Source organism: Rhincodon typus, chromosome 17 (assembly GCF_021869965.1).
Source record: "Rhincodon typus isolate 14 chromosome 17, sRhiTyp1.1, whole genome shotgun sequence".
NCBI classification, from domain to species: domain Eukaryota; kingdom Metazoa; phylum Chordata; class Chondrichthyes; order Orectolobiformes; family Rhincodontidae; genus Rhincodon; species Rhincodon typus.
In genome coordinates this window covers 34,888,681-34,908,253 of record NC_063348.1, presented here as the reverse complement: position 1 = coordinate 34,908,253, position 19,573 = coordinate 34,888,681, and the positions used below count along the sequence as shown (strand labels likewise).

The window sequence follows — 19,573 nt, the reverse complement described above, 5'->3', positions numbered from 1 at the left end:
TTTTTTCCCTTCACAGATGTTGCCAGACCTGCTGAGCTTTTCCAGCAACTTTGTTTTTGTCCCTAGCCTCTGATGTGATCTTGTAACAGTAGTATTTGTATGTCTACCCCTGTTCAGTTTCTAGTCAACGGTAAACTCCAGGATGTTGATAACTGGAATTTAAGTGATGGCAACGCCAGTGAATGTCAAGGGGCAAGCACTAGATTCTCTCATTGAAGTGGTCATCGTGTGGAACGAATGGTACTTGTGACTTGTCAGTTCAAACCTGGATCTTGTTCTGATCTTATATAAGGACTGCTATCTGAAGAGTCAGGAATGGTGCGGAACATTGTGCAACCATCAGTGAGAATTCCAATTGCTGACACTTCTGGCTCACAATTCTCACAAAAGCTTTAGCTTCATTTTATTTGCGAGGCTGTTCCACCATCAATGATGGGGACATTTGCTGAACTTCCTCCTCCAGTGAGTTGTTTAATTGTGCACCACCTTTCAGGACTTGATGTGGCAAGACTGCAGAGCTAAGGTCTGATCCTTTGATTGTGGGATTCTTTAGCTCTGTCACTTGCTGATTATGGTGTCTGGCAGCAAGTAGTCCTGTGTCTTTGCTTCAAAAGGTTGACATTGTAGTTTTAGGTAGATTAGCTATGGAATATGCAGAGTTACAGGGTTAGGGTAGGGCTTGGGTCTGGGTGCATGCTTTTCAGAGGGTCGATGCGGACTCAATGGCTGAATGGACTGCTTCCACATGGTAGGGATTCTATGATTCTAGTTGGCATGGTAATAGTGCAACACAGCACAATGGAAGGCAAAGTTAACGTGAAGTTGGACTTTGTCTTCTGCTCCTGTGAATTGTTCACTCCTATTATGCTGTCATGGACAACATGGTGAGGATGAGGATATGTTTTTTATCTTATAGTTTCCCTGCTGTGTCTAGCAGCAATGTCATAGAATCACAGAATCCCTACAATGCGGAGAGGCCATTGAGTCTGCAATGACCCTCCGAACAGCATCCCACTCAGACCCCACCCTATTCCCATAACTCCACATTTACCATGGCTAACCCTCCTAGACTGCATATCCCTGGAGAATATACCATGGCCAATCCATCTAACCTGCACATCTATGGGCTGTGGGAGGAAACCGGATCACCTGGAGGAAATCCACGCAGGCACGGGGAGAACGTGCCAGTTCCATCCATTCACCCACGGCTGGAATTGAACCCAGGTCCCCAGCGCTGAGAGGCAGCAGTACTAACCACTGAGCCACCATGTCACCCTATTGGCGATGGACATTGAAGTCCCCCACCTAGAGTACATTCTATGCCCTTGCCACCCTCAGTGCTTCCTCCAAGTGGTGTTCAAGATAGAGCAGCGCCAATTCAATTCTGAAAATGTAAACTTTAAATTCGATACTAAATATTTTTATATCCAAAGGTATTAAAGTACATGAGCAAAGGCAGGTATATGGAGTTTGGTCTCACATCAGTCCTGATCTCATTAAATGATGGAACAGGTTTATGCATCAAAATGGCATTCCCTGCTCCTATGCTTCTTTCACTGTCTTTGATTAAGTCAATTCTAGGTTGATCCCCCTATTTACACTTCTACACACACATGCAAATAAAGAATGCACAAAAAATTAAGATATGCAAAAGAGAAATTCAAGCATTTTCTATAAGTTACTCCTCAACCTTCAAAATATTAGCTTGTACACAAATCGAAATACCCATTTTCAAAGTGAACAGCTGGATTCATGGCCCTCACATACCGTCTCCTCTTCTTCCTTTTCTTTTGTTGGCCTTCCTCATCTCCATTCTCAGGTTCACTGCCACTTGCTCTTTGCTTCCTCTTCTTTTTGGGCAATGGTAAGTCATCATCAGAATCATCATTAACAAAGTCTTCAAATTCTCCCTTCTTCCCACGCTGCGAGAGAAATGTGATAAAACTAAAGACATTATGGTATGAGAAAGGTACTAAGAGAAATGTGGTAATGTAACTGAAACACTCCCAAGAGAGCATAAGCACCAAGTTATGATGTACAGATCTGATCAAGACTATTTTCTCCCAAGTTGGTTACATGTTGACAGACTGAACTGAAAAGTCTATACCTGTGCTTAATTCCATGCGTTTCTATAGTTTTATGAATGTATACGGCAGAGGTTAGAACTTGTCTCTCACCTTTCCACCTCCTTTTTTCTTCTCCTTTGAGGTCTCTGTCTCTTCATTGAATACCAACAAGTTCCTAGTTTTTTCCAAAAACTGACTTCGCTGTTCCAGTAACTTACGCTGCTCATTTAGCTCCTTTTGTTTCTTATCCTCCTGTAGAGACAGAGAGAAAAAGACCCAGTTTGTCAGCTAAATAAATTAATGCAGTCTATTTCTGAAAACAAAAGAGAGCAAATTCTGCAATAATAAATCAACATTATTTTTTCTTGTATTTCAATCCTAAAGTTATCCTTAACAACAAAAAATGATGGAATATTTCAATAGGCAGACAGAAAGTATTTCCATTTGTGGGGAGTAAAAGTAGAAGCCAAGATGGTCACTAAGAAATTAAACAAGAAAATCAGAAAAAAATCTCTTTAGCCAGAGAGTGATGAGAAGGTAGAACTTTCTACCACCAGGAGTGATTGAGATAAATAACATAGATGCATTTAAGACACAAATAACAATGTGGGAAAAAATGATGCTGTGGCAGTGACACAGAACTCAAAGAAGGTTAGAATTGGAAAATGGAAATTCCTGGATACAAGACGTTCAGGAAAGATAGGAAAAGAAAGGGGTGATAAAGTTAATCAAGCATACGTAAGGTCTAGGAGGAAGCAAACTGATGAAGCCCTTGAAGTATAGAAGGAAAGTAGGAAAGAACATAAACAAGAAAATAGAAGGGCTAAAAGGGGTCATGAAAGTTGTTAGCAGCAGGATTAAGGAGGATCCCAAGACTTTTTATACCTGCATAAAAAGTAAGAGGGTAGCCAGGAAAAGGTTGGCTCACTCAAGGACAAAGGAGGGAATCTAAGTACGGAGCCAGAAGATGTACGTGAGGTCCTAAACAAATAACTGTGTGTCGGTATTCATCAAAGAGAAGGAATTGTGGAGGATGATCTCAGGGAAGACAGTGTCGAGTTTCTAAGCCAAGTTACTATTAAAAAGGAACAGGTGTTGTCCGTCTTGAAAAGTATTAAGGTAGATAAATTCCTGGATCCAATCGGGATCTATCCCAGAATCTTGAGGGAGGCAAGAGAACAAATTGCTGGAGCACTGATAGACATCTTTGTATCCCCTTTGGCCACAGCTGAGGTTCCAGAGGACTGGAGAATAGCCAATGTTGTCCCATTGTTTAAGAAGGGTAGCAGTGATAATTGGGGAAAGTAAGTTGTGAAAAGTGCATAGGAGTAAGGACGAAGAGAGTAGAGGCAGATTAAATTAGTGTGCAAAGATCTGGCAAATGGAGTATAATGTGGAAAAATGTAATATGTCTATTTTTGCAAGAAGAATAAAAACTGCATATTATCCAAACAGTGAGAGATTGCAGAGCCCTGTGATGCGGAGAAATGTGAGTGCCCTAATGCATGAATCATAAGAGTTTAATATGAAATTACAGCAAGAACTAGGATAAGCTAACAGATGCTATCGGTTATTGAGAGTGGAATTAATTACAAACTAGGAGGTTTATGTTTCAGTTATATAGAGCTATACAGGGGAATCTTTCTCCAAGAGCCTTCGGAACACTTTTTTAAAGGGTGGTGGAACCAGAATCTTTACATATTTTTAAGCTAGAGGCAGATGGAATCCTGATAACATAAGGGTGTCAAATGTTATCGGGGTAGGCAGGATTGCGGAGTATTCAGATCAGACATGATCTTATTGAATTTCTGAACAGATTTGAGGGTTGGAATGACTTATTCCTGCTCTGAATTTGAATGCTCATAAAATGTTTAGGCTGGCTATGGAAAAGGGCAATAAGCAAACCAGTGCTAGCACAAATAACTTGTATAAGGATGGATGTAGTCTGGATAAATTGGAAGCAAACATAAGGCATGCTGTAACAGCCTTTAGAGAGGAGATAGTTCAAGTGCAATCAAGGTATACTCCCACAAAGGGAAAGTGGGAAGGGTGAGGCAACAAATCCAGGGGTCCCTTGGTGATGATACAGATTAAGATGAAACAGAGAAAGTCAAATGTCAGTTGCAGAACCAGGGTAAAGCTGGAACGTTTGAAAGACAATTAAAACAAAAATAAGAGAAGCACAGAGAGAATGAGAAGAGGCTGACAGCTAGCATAAAAGGAAATCCAGAAGTCTTCTATAAGCGTGTAAATAGGACAATGTGGGGCAACAGGAAGAGTAGGTCGATGAGGGACCACGAAGAGATTTATGCACAGAGACAGGGACATGGCCGAGATACAAAATGATACTTGCATTCACCTTTACCATGGAGGATGCTGTTGCACAAGTCAATGAAAAAGGAAGCAGCTCAACTATCCAAAAGGTTTAAAATTGATAAGAAGGTTTTGCACCGGATGTCTGTACTTACTAGGAGTAACCATGATGCATCTGAGAATACTGAGGGAAGCAAATGGAAATTGCAGAGGCACTTGCCATAATTTTTCAATCTTTCTTAGACTTAGGGTGGTGCCGGAGGACTGAAGAATTCCAAATGTTACATCCTTGCTCAGAATAAGGAAGCCTAGCAACTACATGCCAGGGCAAACTTCCAGAAACTATACTTTGGGACAAAATTCATAGTCACTTGGACAGATGTATGTTAATTAAGGAAAGTAAACATTGATTTGTTAAGTGCAACGGACATGTTTTTAGATGAGGTAATAGAGACGGTTGATGAGGGCAATGTCGTTGATATGGTGTTTGAGGACTTCAAAAGTAATTGGATAAAGTGGCACACAAGAGAAAAAGAGACTTATTAACAAATTTAGAGCTGCTGGAATAAAAGGAACAGTAGTCAAAGATTAGTGAGAAATAAGTGCTTTTTGAACTGGAGGAAGGTTTATAGTAGAATTTCCCAAGGATCAATGTTGGGACTCTTGCTCTTCCTGATATAAATTAGTGACTTAAATGTTGGTGTACAGGGCATAATCGCAAAATCTGCACATGATTTGAAACTTCAAAAGGTCGGAGATAAATTATGGGAATGGGAGGACAAGTGGCAAATAAAATTTAGTGCAGAAAGGTGATTCATTTTGGTTAAGAATGCAGGGATACAATATAAAATGAGGGTACAGTGCTAGAGGGATGCAAGAGCAGAGCGAACTGGGTACACTGGTGTGATAGACTCAAGGTCAACTGAAGCTTTCAAAATGAAATTGGATAATTATCTGAATAAGAAAAATTTGCAGGGCTACATGGTAAAGGCAAGTGAGTGGCACTAGTTGTACTCCTCCTTCAACAGGTTGAACTGTCTTGTTCAATACTGTAAAAATTCTATGAAGGAGACAAGAAGAGTAAGTGCTGATAAGAGGTAAGTCAGGATGGATGAGGGGGCTTGAGTTGTGCATTATTGCTAGCATGGATGGCTGGACCGGTTTTTATGCTGTATATTCTATATCATAATGGGTAGCAGGGTCACATGAAAATCAGGGAATGGTCATCTTTGACCTTTTCAAGTTGCCTCAGGTCCAGGTAAGGATCCCAAACTAAGGGTTATGAGGCATGCCCTACAGTGGAACCAATGAATTTTCAACTGTTTAAGATCCTACAGGAAAAGGACTTATGTTTCCTTTAAGCAGATATGAGGTCATGCAATGAGAAACCACTTAATATACTCTATTCCTTTGTCATTTTGTTCACAGAAGTTGAAAATGGAAGGCTGTCACAAGCAATCAGGAAAGCTCAAGGCTGCAACCTGTGCACAACTGAGCAGAGGACCTGGCCTTGGACAGCTCACCCGTTCATTCCATATAACTTTATGTAAGAATAACTAAAAAATGGATTTGGATTTAAGCAGCATTAACTTCTACAGTGCCTTTCTTGATCTCAGGCCACTGCAAAATGCTTCATAGCAATACATTTCAAAATTTTGAATGCAGGAAATGCTACAGTCAAACATCACACAGTAAGCTCCTATCAACATAGTAATGTGTTAATGACCAGATAATCTGTTTCAGTGATGCTGTGGAATAAATACTGACCCAGGAAAACTCCATTACTCTTCTTTGACAAAGTCACGGGATCTTTATCAAACATACATAGAACTAGAGCTCTCTCCCCTGCTCTGTTTTAATACCACTTCCAACAGTATTCAAAGCTTCTAAATATACTGTCAATTATTACTTAGAAATCATTATTGACCCCGTTTTCTTTTTGTGTTCTTTTAAGTAACTGAATGAGGTACCACAGTTGAGAAGTTAAAGTCATCAGGGACTTTTTCGACATGTGAAACATTTCAAAATGAGAGGCCAAAAATACACGATATTTACTAGTGAATCTAATAGGCAGATCCAATAAAGAATGCCTCAGCACTTTCAAAAGCAGTTTTAAGTCAAACAAATTTAAGTCTCTCACTTAATGAGCTCACTGCATCAACTTCTCCCATTCATTAACAATTCCTGACTAGAGGCAGCTGGCTGTGTGATTCAACCAGGTCCATGCTAAACAATACCAAGTAAACATTTCATTAACAAAAACATTAACGTATCAACAATGTATCAACTGGAATTTTGACACTATAGAGCTATCCAAATTGAAGATTGGGATCTAACCCATCGCCACCTGTATCCTGAAGCCCAGTTTTAACTGCACCTACCGACACATACATACAAAATTAAATAGGAAGGAAAAGGCTAGCTGATCCATCAAGCCTGTTTCATACCACAGCAGCCATTTCCTGTCCACAACTCCCCACAAAACTTTGCAATTTCCCCAGGAGAGGTTAAATCAAAAGAGAAAATCTCAGACAAGCCAAGAACTAGGAGCTACAAATATATAGTCATCAACAAATTCAACAGGGAATCCATGAGCAATCTCTTTACCTGAGAATGCTAACATGGAACGTGTTACCAAAAGCCTTAATGCATTTAAGGCAAAGGTAGATCGCATTTGAGAGAAGGAAGGATTTGATAAGGGAATTAGAAGAGAGACAGGAGATGGTTCACAAGGAATGTGAAATTGGCATGGACTAGGAGGGCAAAATGGTCTGTGCCTGCACTCTATAAACTTTACAATATCATGTGATCCCTGCCTCAGAATCTTGTCTAGATACAGGTTGAATGCACAGAAACATGGAGTTCCAAGATTTTGACCTAGAAAGACTGAAAGAAATAGCAATGTATTTCGAAGTCAGGATGGGTGAGTGGCTTGGAGGGGAACTTGGAGGTGGTGACATTCTCATGTATCTGCTGCCCCTGTTCTTTTAGACGGTAGTGGACATTGGTCTAAGAAGCCTTGGAGAGTTTCTGGAGTGCATCTTGTAACGGTACACAATGCTGCCAAACAGCATGGGTGATGAAAGGAAAGAAGGTTTGTGAATGTGGTGTCAAATCAGTCTGTTTTGTGAGTTACTTGCTGCAGGATTCCTAGCCCTTGATCTGGGCTTGTAGCCACATATGGTTAGACCAGTTCAGTTTCTGGTCAGTGGTAACCCAAGATGTTGATAATGGGGGATTCAGTGATAGTGATGCCATTCAATGTCAAGGACGATGATTAGATTCTCTCTTGTTGCAGATGGTCTTTGGCATTTATGTGGCATGAATGGTACTTACCACTTGTCAGCCCAAACCTGAATGTTGTCCAAGTCTTGCTTCATTTGGTCACACTCTGTTTCATTACTCCAAGTTAAAATGGGCTCAAGTCATTGAATATATGGGTGACTACTTTCAGCCAGGAATCATTCTCATTTTAGTTGTTTGGATATTGGAAATTTAGGAAGTGCTGTTCTTATGGTTGTTATGTAATACTGCATAAATCAAAACACACGGCAGTTAGGAAGCATTATCAACGTAGGTCACTTTGTAATGAATAGGAAATCTATGCCTTAAGTTCTGCCTCATGAGATTCCATGGTGTGGTCACAAACTAGGGCTTGTGGTTGAAAAGGAATGGAGCTACTGACCTGTTCCTTGACCATTTGCATTCTCAGCATCTCCTTATGCTGCTCCTGCTTGCAGCGCAGCTCACGATCCTCTTCGTCCTGTTTGCGTGCACGAGCCACATGATACTGGGCTTGGCTCATCAGATCAGAGCACTGCCTGAAATATGCACATACACAGACAAATACCCCAACGACTAATAAGTGCAAAATGCTGATATACTTTTCCATGCTTTTATCACCTGTATACTCTAAGGATCTTCTGGCTGGCCTCTCATCATAAACCTTTAGTGAGCTTCAGCTCATTCAAAACATTGCTAAACATATCCTAACTTGCTTCAAGTCTAATTCATCCATCATGTCTGTGTTTGCTGATCTGCACTGGCTTCCAGTCTAGCAAAGCATCAATTTAAAAATTCTCATTCTTTCCCTCATCCCTTCACCCAGGTCCATCCAATACAATGTCCTTTCCTATCCCGGTAAACTCCACAAGCTTAAACATGAAAGATTTCCACACTCCTTAAAATCTGGTCTCTTAAACATGTTGTACTCTTTCTGCACAACTTTGGGTGTCTCGGTGCTGAACTCTGGACTTCCTTCTGGTCTCTTTCCTCCCTTATGACAGTCCTTAAATTCTACCTCTTTTGACCAGAATCCAGGTAATCTGTCCTATGATCTCATATCTGGCAATTTTTGTCTCGACTACACTACACCATTTATTACATTAAAAGTGCTATACAAAATAATGGTGATCTGGTGATACTGGACTAATAATCTAGAGAAAGTTTAAACAACATTAAGGCAGTTTGACAGCAAGTATGGAAATGTTAAGTGAGTAAAACCTTTAGATCCTCTGACTTAATATGTTTTTATCTGGATTACTGAATTTTTTTGTCTAAGTGTCTTCCTTCTCAGTCTATGTTTATATGTGGTTCCAAATCTACTAGATTTACTCTAATTTCCCTCTAGCAGATCATTTATTTATATCACCATCCTCTACAAGTAACTAGAATTATACGATAAGTGACAGCCCATTGTAGAATGCAAGTTATTAGCACCATCAGACATGTACCTTGCCTCTGCAGCAGCTTGAGCCAAATCAAATCTCATTTTATCCCCGGCATTACTGAGATATTTGAAATACCTGAAAGATGAAAAACACAGGATTAGAACTCAAGAAAGGAACACATCCTGGGGTTTTGTGCTCTTAACTCTAAGCACCACTTCTTACCGATGGGCGAGTTCCAGTTCTTTGACTGCGTTCAATACTGCCTTCAGGTTGCTCTTTTCATCCCGGAGGACAGACGTGGCTAATCTCTGTAGCACCAAGGCCATGTTAAACATAAGCACGGTGTCATTAGGGGCTGCATGCCTGGCCTGTGAAAACAAACCATTCCTTTACTTATTGAGCTTCTGTTCTTAAGTGAAGATCCTATCTGCTTTCATAAATGAACACAAATCTCCCACACCAGCAAATCTCTCAGTTGTGAATAGGTTCTGTTCTTGGGTCCATTCAGTAGTCAATTTGTATGCAAGTTGGAACACAGTGCGGGACAAAATAAAATAGTTGGTCATAAGCGTGTCTGTCAGATATTTAGAATTATTATTAATACACCCTGTACGGGAGCACTTTTGTAAGTTAGGCCCCCCTGAATTATGCTGGGTCATATCAGATTACAGATGTCATTGACTCAATTCTCCAGTTTTAACCATGTTGTCCTTATTGTCTAGCGTGGCAACAAGGTTGTTCCAATTGACCTTCTTAGGCCTAGTGTGTAGAAGAAGAAAATCAGCGATATACCAGGTGTTAAGTTTAAAAACATTCTTCACGTATGTCCTTGGTATATAGCAGCACTGCTAAAGTCAGCATGTACTGACCATCCCTAATAGCCCCTCCAAAGAAGCTGGTAAGCTATCTTCTTGAACTGATGCAGTCCATATGTTGTAGATGTATTAGAGCAATTTGAATAAGGGCGTAACTTGTTCTGGAGCACAAATGTTCTAAACCATAGCTGGGATGTTGTCAGACCTCTGGCTTTTAATGCATCCTTCAGCTGTTTCCTGATACGGCATGGAGTGAACTTAATTGTTGATGACCATAATCTAGGATGATGAACTGAGCTTAAAAATAAAGCTGTCTCCGATTTAAGATGGAAATGAGAATTTTTTTTTTGATTTAAGAGTAGTGGAGGCAGGGTGAATGAACTTTTTAAAGCCATCAACAGATTCCTGAACAACAGGAAAGTTAAAATGTATCAAGGAGGTAGGAAAGTGCAGTTGAAGCCACAATCAGATCAGGCTTGAGCAACCTAAGTCATCATTATAGAATCCCTAGTGTGGAAACAAGCCATTTTGCCCAACAAGTCCACACCGATCCTCTGAAGAGCATCCCACCCAGATATTTCCCCCCCACCCCATCCCTGAAACCCTACATTTCCCATGGCTAGTTCACCTAATCTACACATCCGTGGACATTGTGGGCAATTTAGCATGGCCAATCCACATAACCTGCACATCTTTGGTAACAGATAACACAGTGTGGAACTGGAGGAACACAGCAGGCCAGGCAGCAGAGGAGCAGGAAAGTTGACGTTTCGGGTCGGGACCCTTCTTCGGAAATCACATCTTTGGACTGTGGGAAGAAACCGGAGCACCTGGAGGAAACCCACACAGATACGGGGAGAATGTCTGTGTGGAGTTTGCACAGTCGCCCGAGTCTGGAAGCAAACCCCAGTCCCTGACGCTGTGAGACCACTGTGCTGCCCCAAATTCAAATGTTTTACAATGGAGACAACTAGATAGATCAATCATTGACACTCTGGCTGAAGATGGTTGCAAATGCTTTAGCCTCATCTTCAAGCAAACTAAAAGTTGTGTGTGAGCATGTGCAATTCACTACCAACGAAGTCTATAAATGGAAGGTCAACAGATAATTTCGAAACCAAATCTCAGAAGTGAATTGAGAGTTTTGGAATTGGGATCAACACAACGGTCCTGTTGGAATTAACAAAATGACGTGGAGTTTTGAAAAATGAAGTAGGATAGCCTAGGACTGAGATTAAGGGGTGACCTTGTAACAGTTCATAAAATCATGACAGGTACAGATAGGGTGAACGGCAGGTGTCTGTTCCCTAGGTTGGGGATTAAGATTAGGGAACATTTTTTAAGGTGAGAAGAGAAAGGTTTAAAAAAAAAGACGAGGGGCAATTTTTTTTTTAAAAAAACAGTGGTTTGTGCGTGGAATGAACTCCAGAGGTGGTGGAGGATTCAGGTACAGTTACAATGTTTAAAAAATATTTGGATAAGTACATGAGTAAGAAATGTTCAGAGGGATATTGGCCAAGCACAGGCAGATGGGAATAGTTCAGTTTGGGATTATGGTCAGCACGGGCTGATTGGACCAAAGGGTTTCTTTCTGTACTGTATGACTCTCTCTCCAAAGTAATTTTGAATGGCTAGAACGTGGAATTTCCCATCACATGGAGTAATGGAGAGAAGTATCTTTGATGCATTCAAGAGCAAGTTGGATAAATACAAAAGAGAAAGAAATTGAAAGGTTTATGAATAGAGCTAAATGAAACAGAATGAGAAGAGACTTGTGGAGAATAAACAATAATACAGTCCATTTGGGCTGAATAGCCTATATCTGTGCTGTAAATATTACATAATTTCAAATAGGCACCGAAGTGTTCAACAATATTAAGAACAACACAGCCATAACTACTAAGACTCTTATGGGCCTTATGTGTTCCAAGGATCTTGATACTTTAATTAGATGTTTCTAAATTAAAAAAGGAATTACCTTCAGCAAAGTTTGCTTGCAATCCTGAAGCTTTCCACATTTGAAGTAAGCTCTTGCTAAGAACAGCAGTACTTCTGTGCTCTGGTGTTTGTAAAACTTCTTCAAGCAGTTCTCGTACTAGCAGAAACAAAAACACAGGAGAGGTCACAAATTCCCTCTATTTCTCTTCTGGAATCTGGGATCCAATCCTACATTAATTAGTGATCATTCTTCAAAAAGTACTTCATTGATTAGAAAGTGGTTTGAGAGTTTCCTGACATCATAGGTGATATAGAAATCTTTTTTCTGCCAATCCAATTCAGGCTGATGGTTTGACAGTATCTCTATCTGTTAGCACTACAAGCCCAAAAAGTGTATTTGTGAAGTCTCCCAATGTAGTTTCCACTGAGTCTTTTAATAGAAAAAAGAATCTGCATTATGCAAGGTGAGATTAATTGAACAGAACACAGTGGGGTTTACTTTATCCTATTTATGATCTGAGTGCATTTTGCAGCAAATAGGGAATCCCATCGCTTACCAATTTCCAAATACATTACATTACCAGTTCCCCTTTATTAATGTTTTTATAGTCTCAAAGAACACTGGGAACATTTCCTTTCCACAAAAACATGCTGACTCCGATTATGTTAAGCTTTTCTAAATGCCCTGCTATTTCTTCCTTAATAATGGGCTCTAGAATTTTCCACTTACAGATTTTAGGCTAACTGGCCAATAGTTTGCTGCTTTCCGTCTTCCTCCTTTTGTGTACGGGGAGTCATGTTAGCAGTTTTCCAATTCACGGAGTTCTGGACTATTTTGACCACTGTTCCTTGTGATAGAGGCTGTTACAGGACCTTTCTTCCCATTAGCACCTTGTTTGTGTTATCTTTGGGAAGTTGCTTTAAAAATTGGTTCTAGTTGTCTGTCATTTTCCTGTTCCCATCCAGTTACATCCTCCAAGGACTCCCCCCAATGTTTATACAAAGCATACAGTTGATGCTTACCATCTGGACAGCGCTTATATACTGTTTCTGCTCCACATAGATGTGCGCTAGGTTTAGCCAGACATCACTTATTTCTGCTGTAGCCTCCCTCACCTGGGCAAATACATCACGAGCCTCACGGACATACCCTTTGTGTGCCAATACAGCACCTATCAAGAAACAAGATATCAAGAACTTTCTCAAAACACTGTAATGGTGTTCACAGGTTAACAAAGTAATAAAGTAGGTGTGATCCTGGGTTTTATACATAAAGTGAAAGTACAAAAGCATCTACAAGAGGCACTGCAGCAACCCACCAAGCTTCTCTGATGGCACTCTGCAACTTTTGACCTTTAGAAGAATTAGGGAAGCAGATGTATGGGAACACCATCACCTGCAAGTTGCTTTTAAAGCCATATTTCACCCTGACTTGAAACTGTAACACTATTCATTCATTGCTGCTGTATCAAAATACTCGAACTCTCTTCCTATCACACCACAGGTGTACCTAGATTACAGAGTCTAAAGTGGCTTGTCACCATCATCTCAAGGACAATTAGGAATGCACAAGGAATATTGACAATTTCGGTGACATTTGCATTCTATGAAAATGAAAAAAAATCTTACAATGTGTCATCAGCAAATTTCAATTCATTGCTTTCTATCCAATCAACTAATTTACTAATAAAAACAGTGATAGTTGAAGCTCCAACAAATCCAAGCGTGGCATCACTTGCTACATATTGCTGATTCAACTAGATTATTTCTACTATGTTCTTCTGTTCAGCTAGTTTCCTAAACAGGTCAATAATATGGCTTTAATTCCATGTGCTTCAAAATTGGTCAATAGTTTATTACGCTAACACTCCTTACATCCCATCAAAGAATAAAATTATTGAAGAACCTTATTAAATATTTTCTGTAAATTCATAAAAATAATGCACTGATACATTCTCCTGCTAACTATTTCAGTCATTTCTTCAAAATAATCAATCAAATTTGTTAGCATGTCCGATCCTCATGAAATCTATTGCTCTCTGAATTAGCTGAGCAATTTCAAGATGTTCAGTTACCCTATCCTCAATGATAGAGTCTGTTGCAAAGTTGGGTAGAGTACTTGTGAATTAGAAGGTAGGGTGTTAGAATTTGTTTGTAAAAATTTTAAGAGGGTGGCGGGGGGGGGGGGGGGTGGTGGTGGGGGTAGTGCATGGTCCCATTAAGAAATGATGTGCTTTTCTAAGCTTGCAGATAAAAAATTGCCTGCAAGCCGCTATGGATGCTCAGACAGTTTTGAAATTGAAACGTGTATCAATTGGCTGTGTGGTTGGTTAGCTAGGCTTGTTTTGATGTTAAGGCAACCAGCTTAAATATCTGGATTTCATGCAAATGTTTTGTCCCCCTTCTAGGTGACATCTTCAGTGTTGTCTGTCCCTGTTGAAGCACTGTTATTCTGTTCCGTTCTGAATTTATATGGTCTGGTATGTTATGGTGGGTAGTGGTGTTTCTGGTTTTGCTCCATAGTGGTGTGTAGATGGGGCCTATTTCAACATTTTTCAACAGCCACACTTCGCCAGCTACTCTCAAAGACGAAAGACCCCACACCCACAATGAGCAGGACAAATGTGATATATAAAATACCATGCAGCAACTGCGAGAAGCAATACATAGGACAGATGGGCAGGAAACTCGCCACCAGGACACAAAATGGCATGACCAACTCTCCCTCGTTTCTATTCACTACGACAAACAGTTTAACTGGGACAACATAACAGCTCTAGCACAAGCAAAACAAAGACAAGCACGAGACTTCCTGGAAGCCTGGTTTTCAACTAGTGGTACCATAAACAAACATGTTGAAATAGACTCCATCTACATATCACTACGAAGCAAAAGCAGAAAAAGAACTATCCACCATAACAGACCGGACCAGACCAGAACAACAGAGCTTCAATGGAGGCTAGACAGCACTGAAGATGTCACCTAAAAGGGGGACGAAACATTTGCACGAAAACCAGTCATCTTGGTGAACAAACCAGCAACACCAGCCGTTAGCTGAGCTACAGATCTTCGCCAAAATGTTAAAGCTTGAATATCAGCCAATTAATTTAAACCAGGCCCTAGACACCAAAACCCAATTAAATTTAAATCTGATGGTGTTGACAACCTAGAACCAATTCTAATATAATAAAATTGACAGGTCATCAAGGGTATATAAAGAAGAGAGTTTTTAAAAATCAGTGTGAGAACAAATTGCCATTGGAAGAGTAAAACTCTGGCTCTCACAAAAATCTTTGAGCTTACTGATTAAGCACCATTTAAAAGGTACCACGGCACTCTTAGTTAATATTCCTGACACAAGGATTCGATGAAGAAAGAATTTCTGACTGAAGAATAGTGGAAAGGCACGGAACATTCTGGAAAACGCATCCAGACTATAGTTTTGAGAGTCTAAGCTTAAATTTATTTTTATTATTACTTTGGTTTATATATGTAGGACTTGTATTTATTGGAACAGCATGCCATCAGAATTTTGTTTCATTCGGTTATAGTTAGTAGTTAAGGGAGTAACTGTTTGATTTGTTAATAGATCTATTAATTTGTTACTGTTAACGAGTTAGATAATAAATTATTACTTGTTGCTTACAGAGTGAGCATCAGGGAATTTCTTTCAGTTAACCTCTCCCTTATAAGAGATTAAGAGGTGAAAGGCAGGTTATACCATTTTTCCCATTTTCTTTAGCAGATTGTGAGGTGAGGGGAACTTCCCCGAGTGTTTTGGTTTTAGTTATCAGAGGGGTTCAACCTCCTCGCTGTAAAAAGTTCAACAAATATTGAACAATAAAAGTTGGGCTAACCAAACTCTAACTGGTACCCCCAAACCCTCATCCTCTGTTAAAATGATGAGAAGCACCTACCTATGCCGTTAGCAGCATACAAATTCTTGGGATCATTCCGAAGCACTTGCTTGTAGATTGCCAGTGCCCGGTCCTGGTGTCGTTTCTCCTAGTAAATGGGAAAGCAGACAAAGTATGAACAAACATCAAATGTCAAGTTACTAAGTACCAACAAATAAGGGATTTACTCCCCAGTTGAACATTAAACTTGTAACATCATGACACGCTCGAGCAGTGAGCTAATTCATCTGATGTGGATTTAAAAATTTAACAGATATTATCATGCATCATTTGCTCCAACATATAGAGACCCTGGAACTCAGCATACTTGGTGTTGAGCTTTGCACTTAAAACTTTTAAGGGCATCTTTTTCTCTCCCGCACTGGGAAGCCTTCAACATTATCCCTGCCAAAGTATTCTGAATAGTTTCAATGCGTAATTTAGCTGGTGGTGATCACATATGGTGAATGACAGGCTGCTAGATTTAATTCCAGATGATATGAACACTATGTAAAATGATTATCTTAGATAATTCTGCAGCTCTGATATTTGGAATGATGGCCTTGAGCTAAATGCAATATTGTAAATTTTACATGCCAGGCAGTATCCCAGGTTATTTCACATACCAAGTCAGACAACATATTGTGGTAACCAAGAATTTTATAGCATGTTAAAACTTAACATTATTTTGCTGCTAAAATTCTATTTTAACACCCTCCACTTGTAAAGGATTTTAAAGTCCTTTTACGGGATATCAATGTCACTGACATCGATTGCCTATCCATAATTACTCTCTCAAGGCGGTGTCAAGCCAGTTGCCTGGAAAAGTGCTTCAGGATTTTGATCCTGTGACAGCAATAAATGACAAACTTCCAAATCAGGATGTCGTATGCCTTGGAAGGGAACCTGTGGGCAGTGGCTTACCCATGCATCTGCTGTCTTCATCCTTCTAAGTGGTTGAGGTTGCAGGTTTGGAAGAATAGCCCTGGTGAATTGCTGCGTTGAATCTTGTATATATTATACACTGCTGCTACCATTTAATGGCAGTGCAGGGATGGCCAATCAAGCAGGCTGCTTTGTGCTGGATAATGACAAGGTTCCTTAGTGGTGTTAGAGCTGCGCTCATCAGTAGACAGTGTTCCATTATACTCCTAACTTGTATGCTGTAGATGAGACAGTCACTGGGGAGTCAGGAGTTATTTGTCTCAGAATTCCCATCCTCTAACCTGTTCTTGTTGACAATATACACACAGTGGAGTTAAGTCCCCAGCCAACAGTAACATTCTGACGTTAGCAGTGTGAGATTCAGAGACGATATTGCTATCAGATTCTTTCTTATTGAAGATGGTCATTGCCTGACACTTATTAGCCCAATCCTTAAATGTTGTTCACGCTTTGCTGCGTGTGGACACGGGGTGCTTCAGCATCTTAAGAGTTCTCAGTGGTACTCAACACTGCACAACACAATTTTCTGATCAACCATGAAGTCATACAGCACAGAAACAGAGCCTTTGGTCCCACTTGTCCGTGCCAACCAAGTTTCCCAAACTAAACTAATCCCATTTTGTTTGTAGAATCATCCTCACGTCTGACTTCACAATGGAAGGCGATGCATTGACAAAGCAGTTGAGGATGATTAGACCGAAGAACTCCTACAAAAGTCTCCAATGACCACAACCATCTTCCTTTGTAGTAGATATGACTCCAAAACAGTGGAGCTTTTCCTGATTCCCACTGGCTTTAGTTTTGCCAGACTTGTAACGTAGAAACATAGGAGTAGGCCATTTTGAGCCTGCTCTGCTATTCAATATGATCATGGCTGATCATTCAACTCAGCTATGCTGCTCCTGCTTTCTCCCCATACTCCATGATGCCTTTAACCCCAACAGCTCTATCTAACTCCTTGAAAACGTTAACTGTTTTCTGTGGCAGAGAATTCCACACACTCACCACCCTCTTGGTGACGAAATTTCTCATCTCAGTACTAAACAGTCTACCTGGTATCTTTAGACTGTGACCTCTGGTTCTAGACTCCGTGGTCATCAGAAACATTCTTCTTGCATTTACCTTGTCTAGTCCTGCTAGAACTTAAATGTTTCTAATGAGATCCCCCTCATTCTTCTAAACACGAGCGAATATAGTCCGAACCAATCCAGTTAGACTTCATGTCAGTCGTGCCAACCCAGGAATCAGTCTGGTATATCTTTGCTGCACTCCCTCCATCGCCAGAACATCCCTCCTCGGATACGAAGACCAAAACTGCACACAACACTCCAGATGTGGTCTCACCAAGGCCTTGTACAATTGCGGTAAGACTTTCCTGCTCCTGTACTCAAATCCTCTCACTATGAAGGCCAACAACCATTTACCTTCCTCACTGCCTACTGTGCTTGCAGGCTTAGTTTCAGGTGACTGGTGCACAAGGACAACCAGGTCTCACTGCCCAAACTATTGCCATTCAGATAACAATCTGCCCTCCTGTTTTATAACCTGACATTTGTCCAAGTTATACTTCAACTGCTGTGCATCTGCCCACTCTCTCCAAATCACACTGAAGCACCATGGAATTTTTACAGAATAAGGGCCTTTAGCCCATCAGTTTGTACTGCTAAAACTAGTCCACTTTGTGTTACGACATTTCAAGCACTCATACAAGTACTTTTTAAAGGCTGTGAGCTCACCCACCTCATCTACCCTCCTAGACAGTGCATTCCAGACTCCCACCATCCTCTGGGTGAAAAAATATTTCCTCAAATCCCCTCTAAACCTCTTCCATCCATCTTAAAAGTGCGCCCCTTGTTAGTGGCCCTTCAAACAAAGGGAACTGCTGCTTTCTATTCACCTTGCCCATGCCCCTCAAAATCTTATATACCTATACCTGGTCCTCCCTTGATCTTCTCTGCTCGAAAGAAAACAACTCCAGATTATCCAGGATAACAAGGTGTAGAGCTGGATGAACACAGCAGGCCAAGCAGCATCAGAGGAGCAGGAAGGCTGACGTTTCGGGCCTGGACCCTTCATCAGAAATGGGGGAGGGGAAGGGGGTTCTGAAATAAATAGGAAGAGAGGGGAAGGCGGAAAGAAGATGGATAGAGGAGAAGATAGGTGGAGAGGAGACAGACAGGTCAAAGAGGCGGGGATGGAGCCAGTAAAGGTGAGTGTAGGTGGGGAGTTAGGGAGGAGATAGGTCAGTCCAGAGAGGACGGACAGGTCAAGGGGGCAGGATAAGGTTAGTAGGTAGGAGATGGGGGTGGGGTTTGAGGTGGGAGGAGGGGATAGGTGGGAGGAAGGACAGATTAGGGAGGCGGGGATGAGCTGGGCTGGTTTTGGGATGCGATAGGGGGAAGGGAGATTTTGAAGCTTGTGAAGTCCACATTGATACCATTGGGCTGCAGGGTTCCCAAGCGGAATATGAGTTGCTGTTCCTGCAACCTTCGGGTAGCATCGTTGTGGCACTGCAGGAGGCCCGGGATGGACATGTCGTGTGAGGAATGGGAGGGGGATTTGAAATGGTTCGCGACTGGGGGGGTGCAGTTGTTAATGTGAACCGAGCGTAGGTGTTCTGCAAAGCGTCCCCAAGCCTCCGCTTGGTTTCCCCGATGTAGAGGAGGCCACAACAGGAACAGCGGATGCAGTATACCACATTTATCTACGCTCGGTTCACACTAAACAACTGCACCTCCCAGTCGCGAACCATTTCGACTCCCCCTCCCATTCCTCAGACGACATGTCCATCCCGGGCCTCCTGCAGTGCCACAACGATGCTACCCGAAGGTTGCAAGAACAGCAACTCATGTTCCGCTTGGGAACCCTGCAGCGGAATTGTACCAATGTGGACTTCACAAGCTTCAAAATCTCCCCTCCCCCTACCGCAT

At 41.1% G+C, this 19,573-nt stretch overlaps 1 protein-coding gene across 1 annotated transcript in view; it reads right to left on the bottom strand.

Annotated features, from left to right (window-relative positions):
- Positions 1-19,573, bottom strand: part of ctr9 (CTR9 homolog, Paf1/RNA polymerase II complex component) — a 65,549-nt gene that overhangs the window by 10,705 nt on the left and 35,271 nt on the right. Inside the window, exons 16-23 of the mRNA XM_048607346.1 lie at positions 15,720-15,807; positions 12,826-12,974; positions 11,843-11,959; positions 9,272-9,417; positions 9,113-9,184; positions 8,065-8,200; positions 2,178-2,318; positions 1,768-1,922 (exon numbers count right to left, since the gene is read on the bottom strand). Coding sequence (XP_048463303.1) covers positions 1,768-1,922; positions 2,178-2,318; positions 8,065-8,200; positions 9,113-9,184; positions 9,272-9,417; positions 11,843-11,959; positions 12,826-12,974; positions 15,720-15,807 — 1,004 coding nt within the window. The remainder of the gene's footprint in view (positions 1-1,767; positions 1,923-2,177; positions 2,319-8,064; positions 8,201-9,112; positions 9,185-9,271; positions 9,418-11,842; positions 11,960-12,825; positions 12,975-15,719; positions 15,808-19,573) is intronic.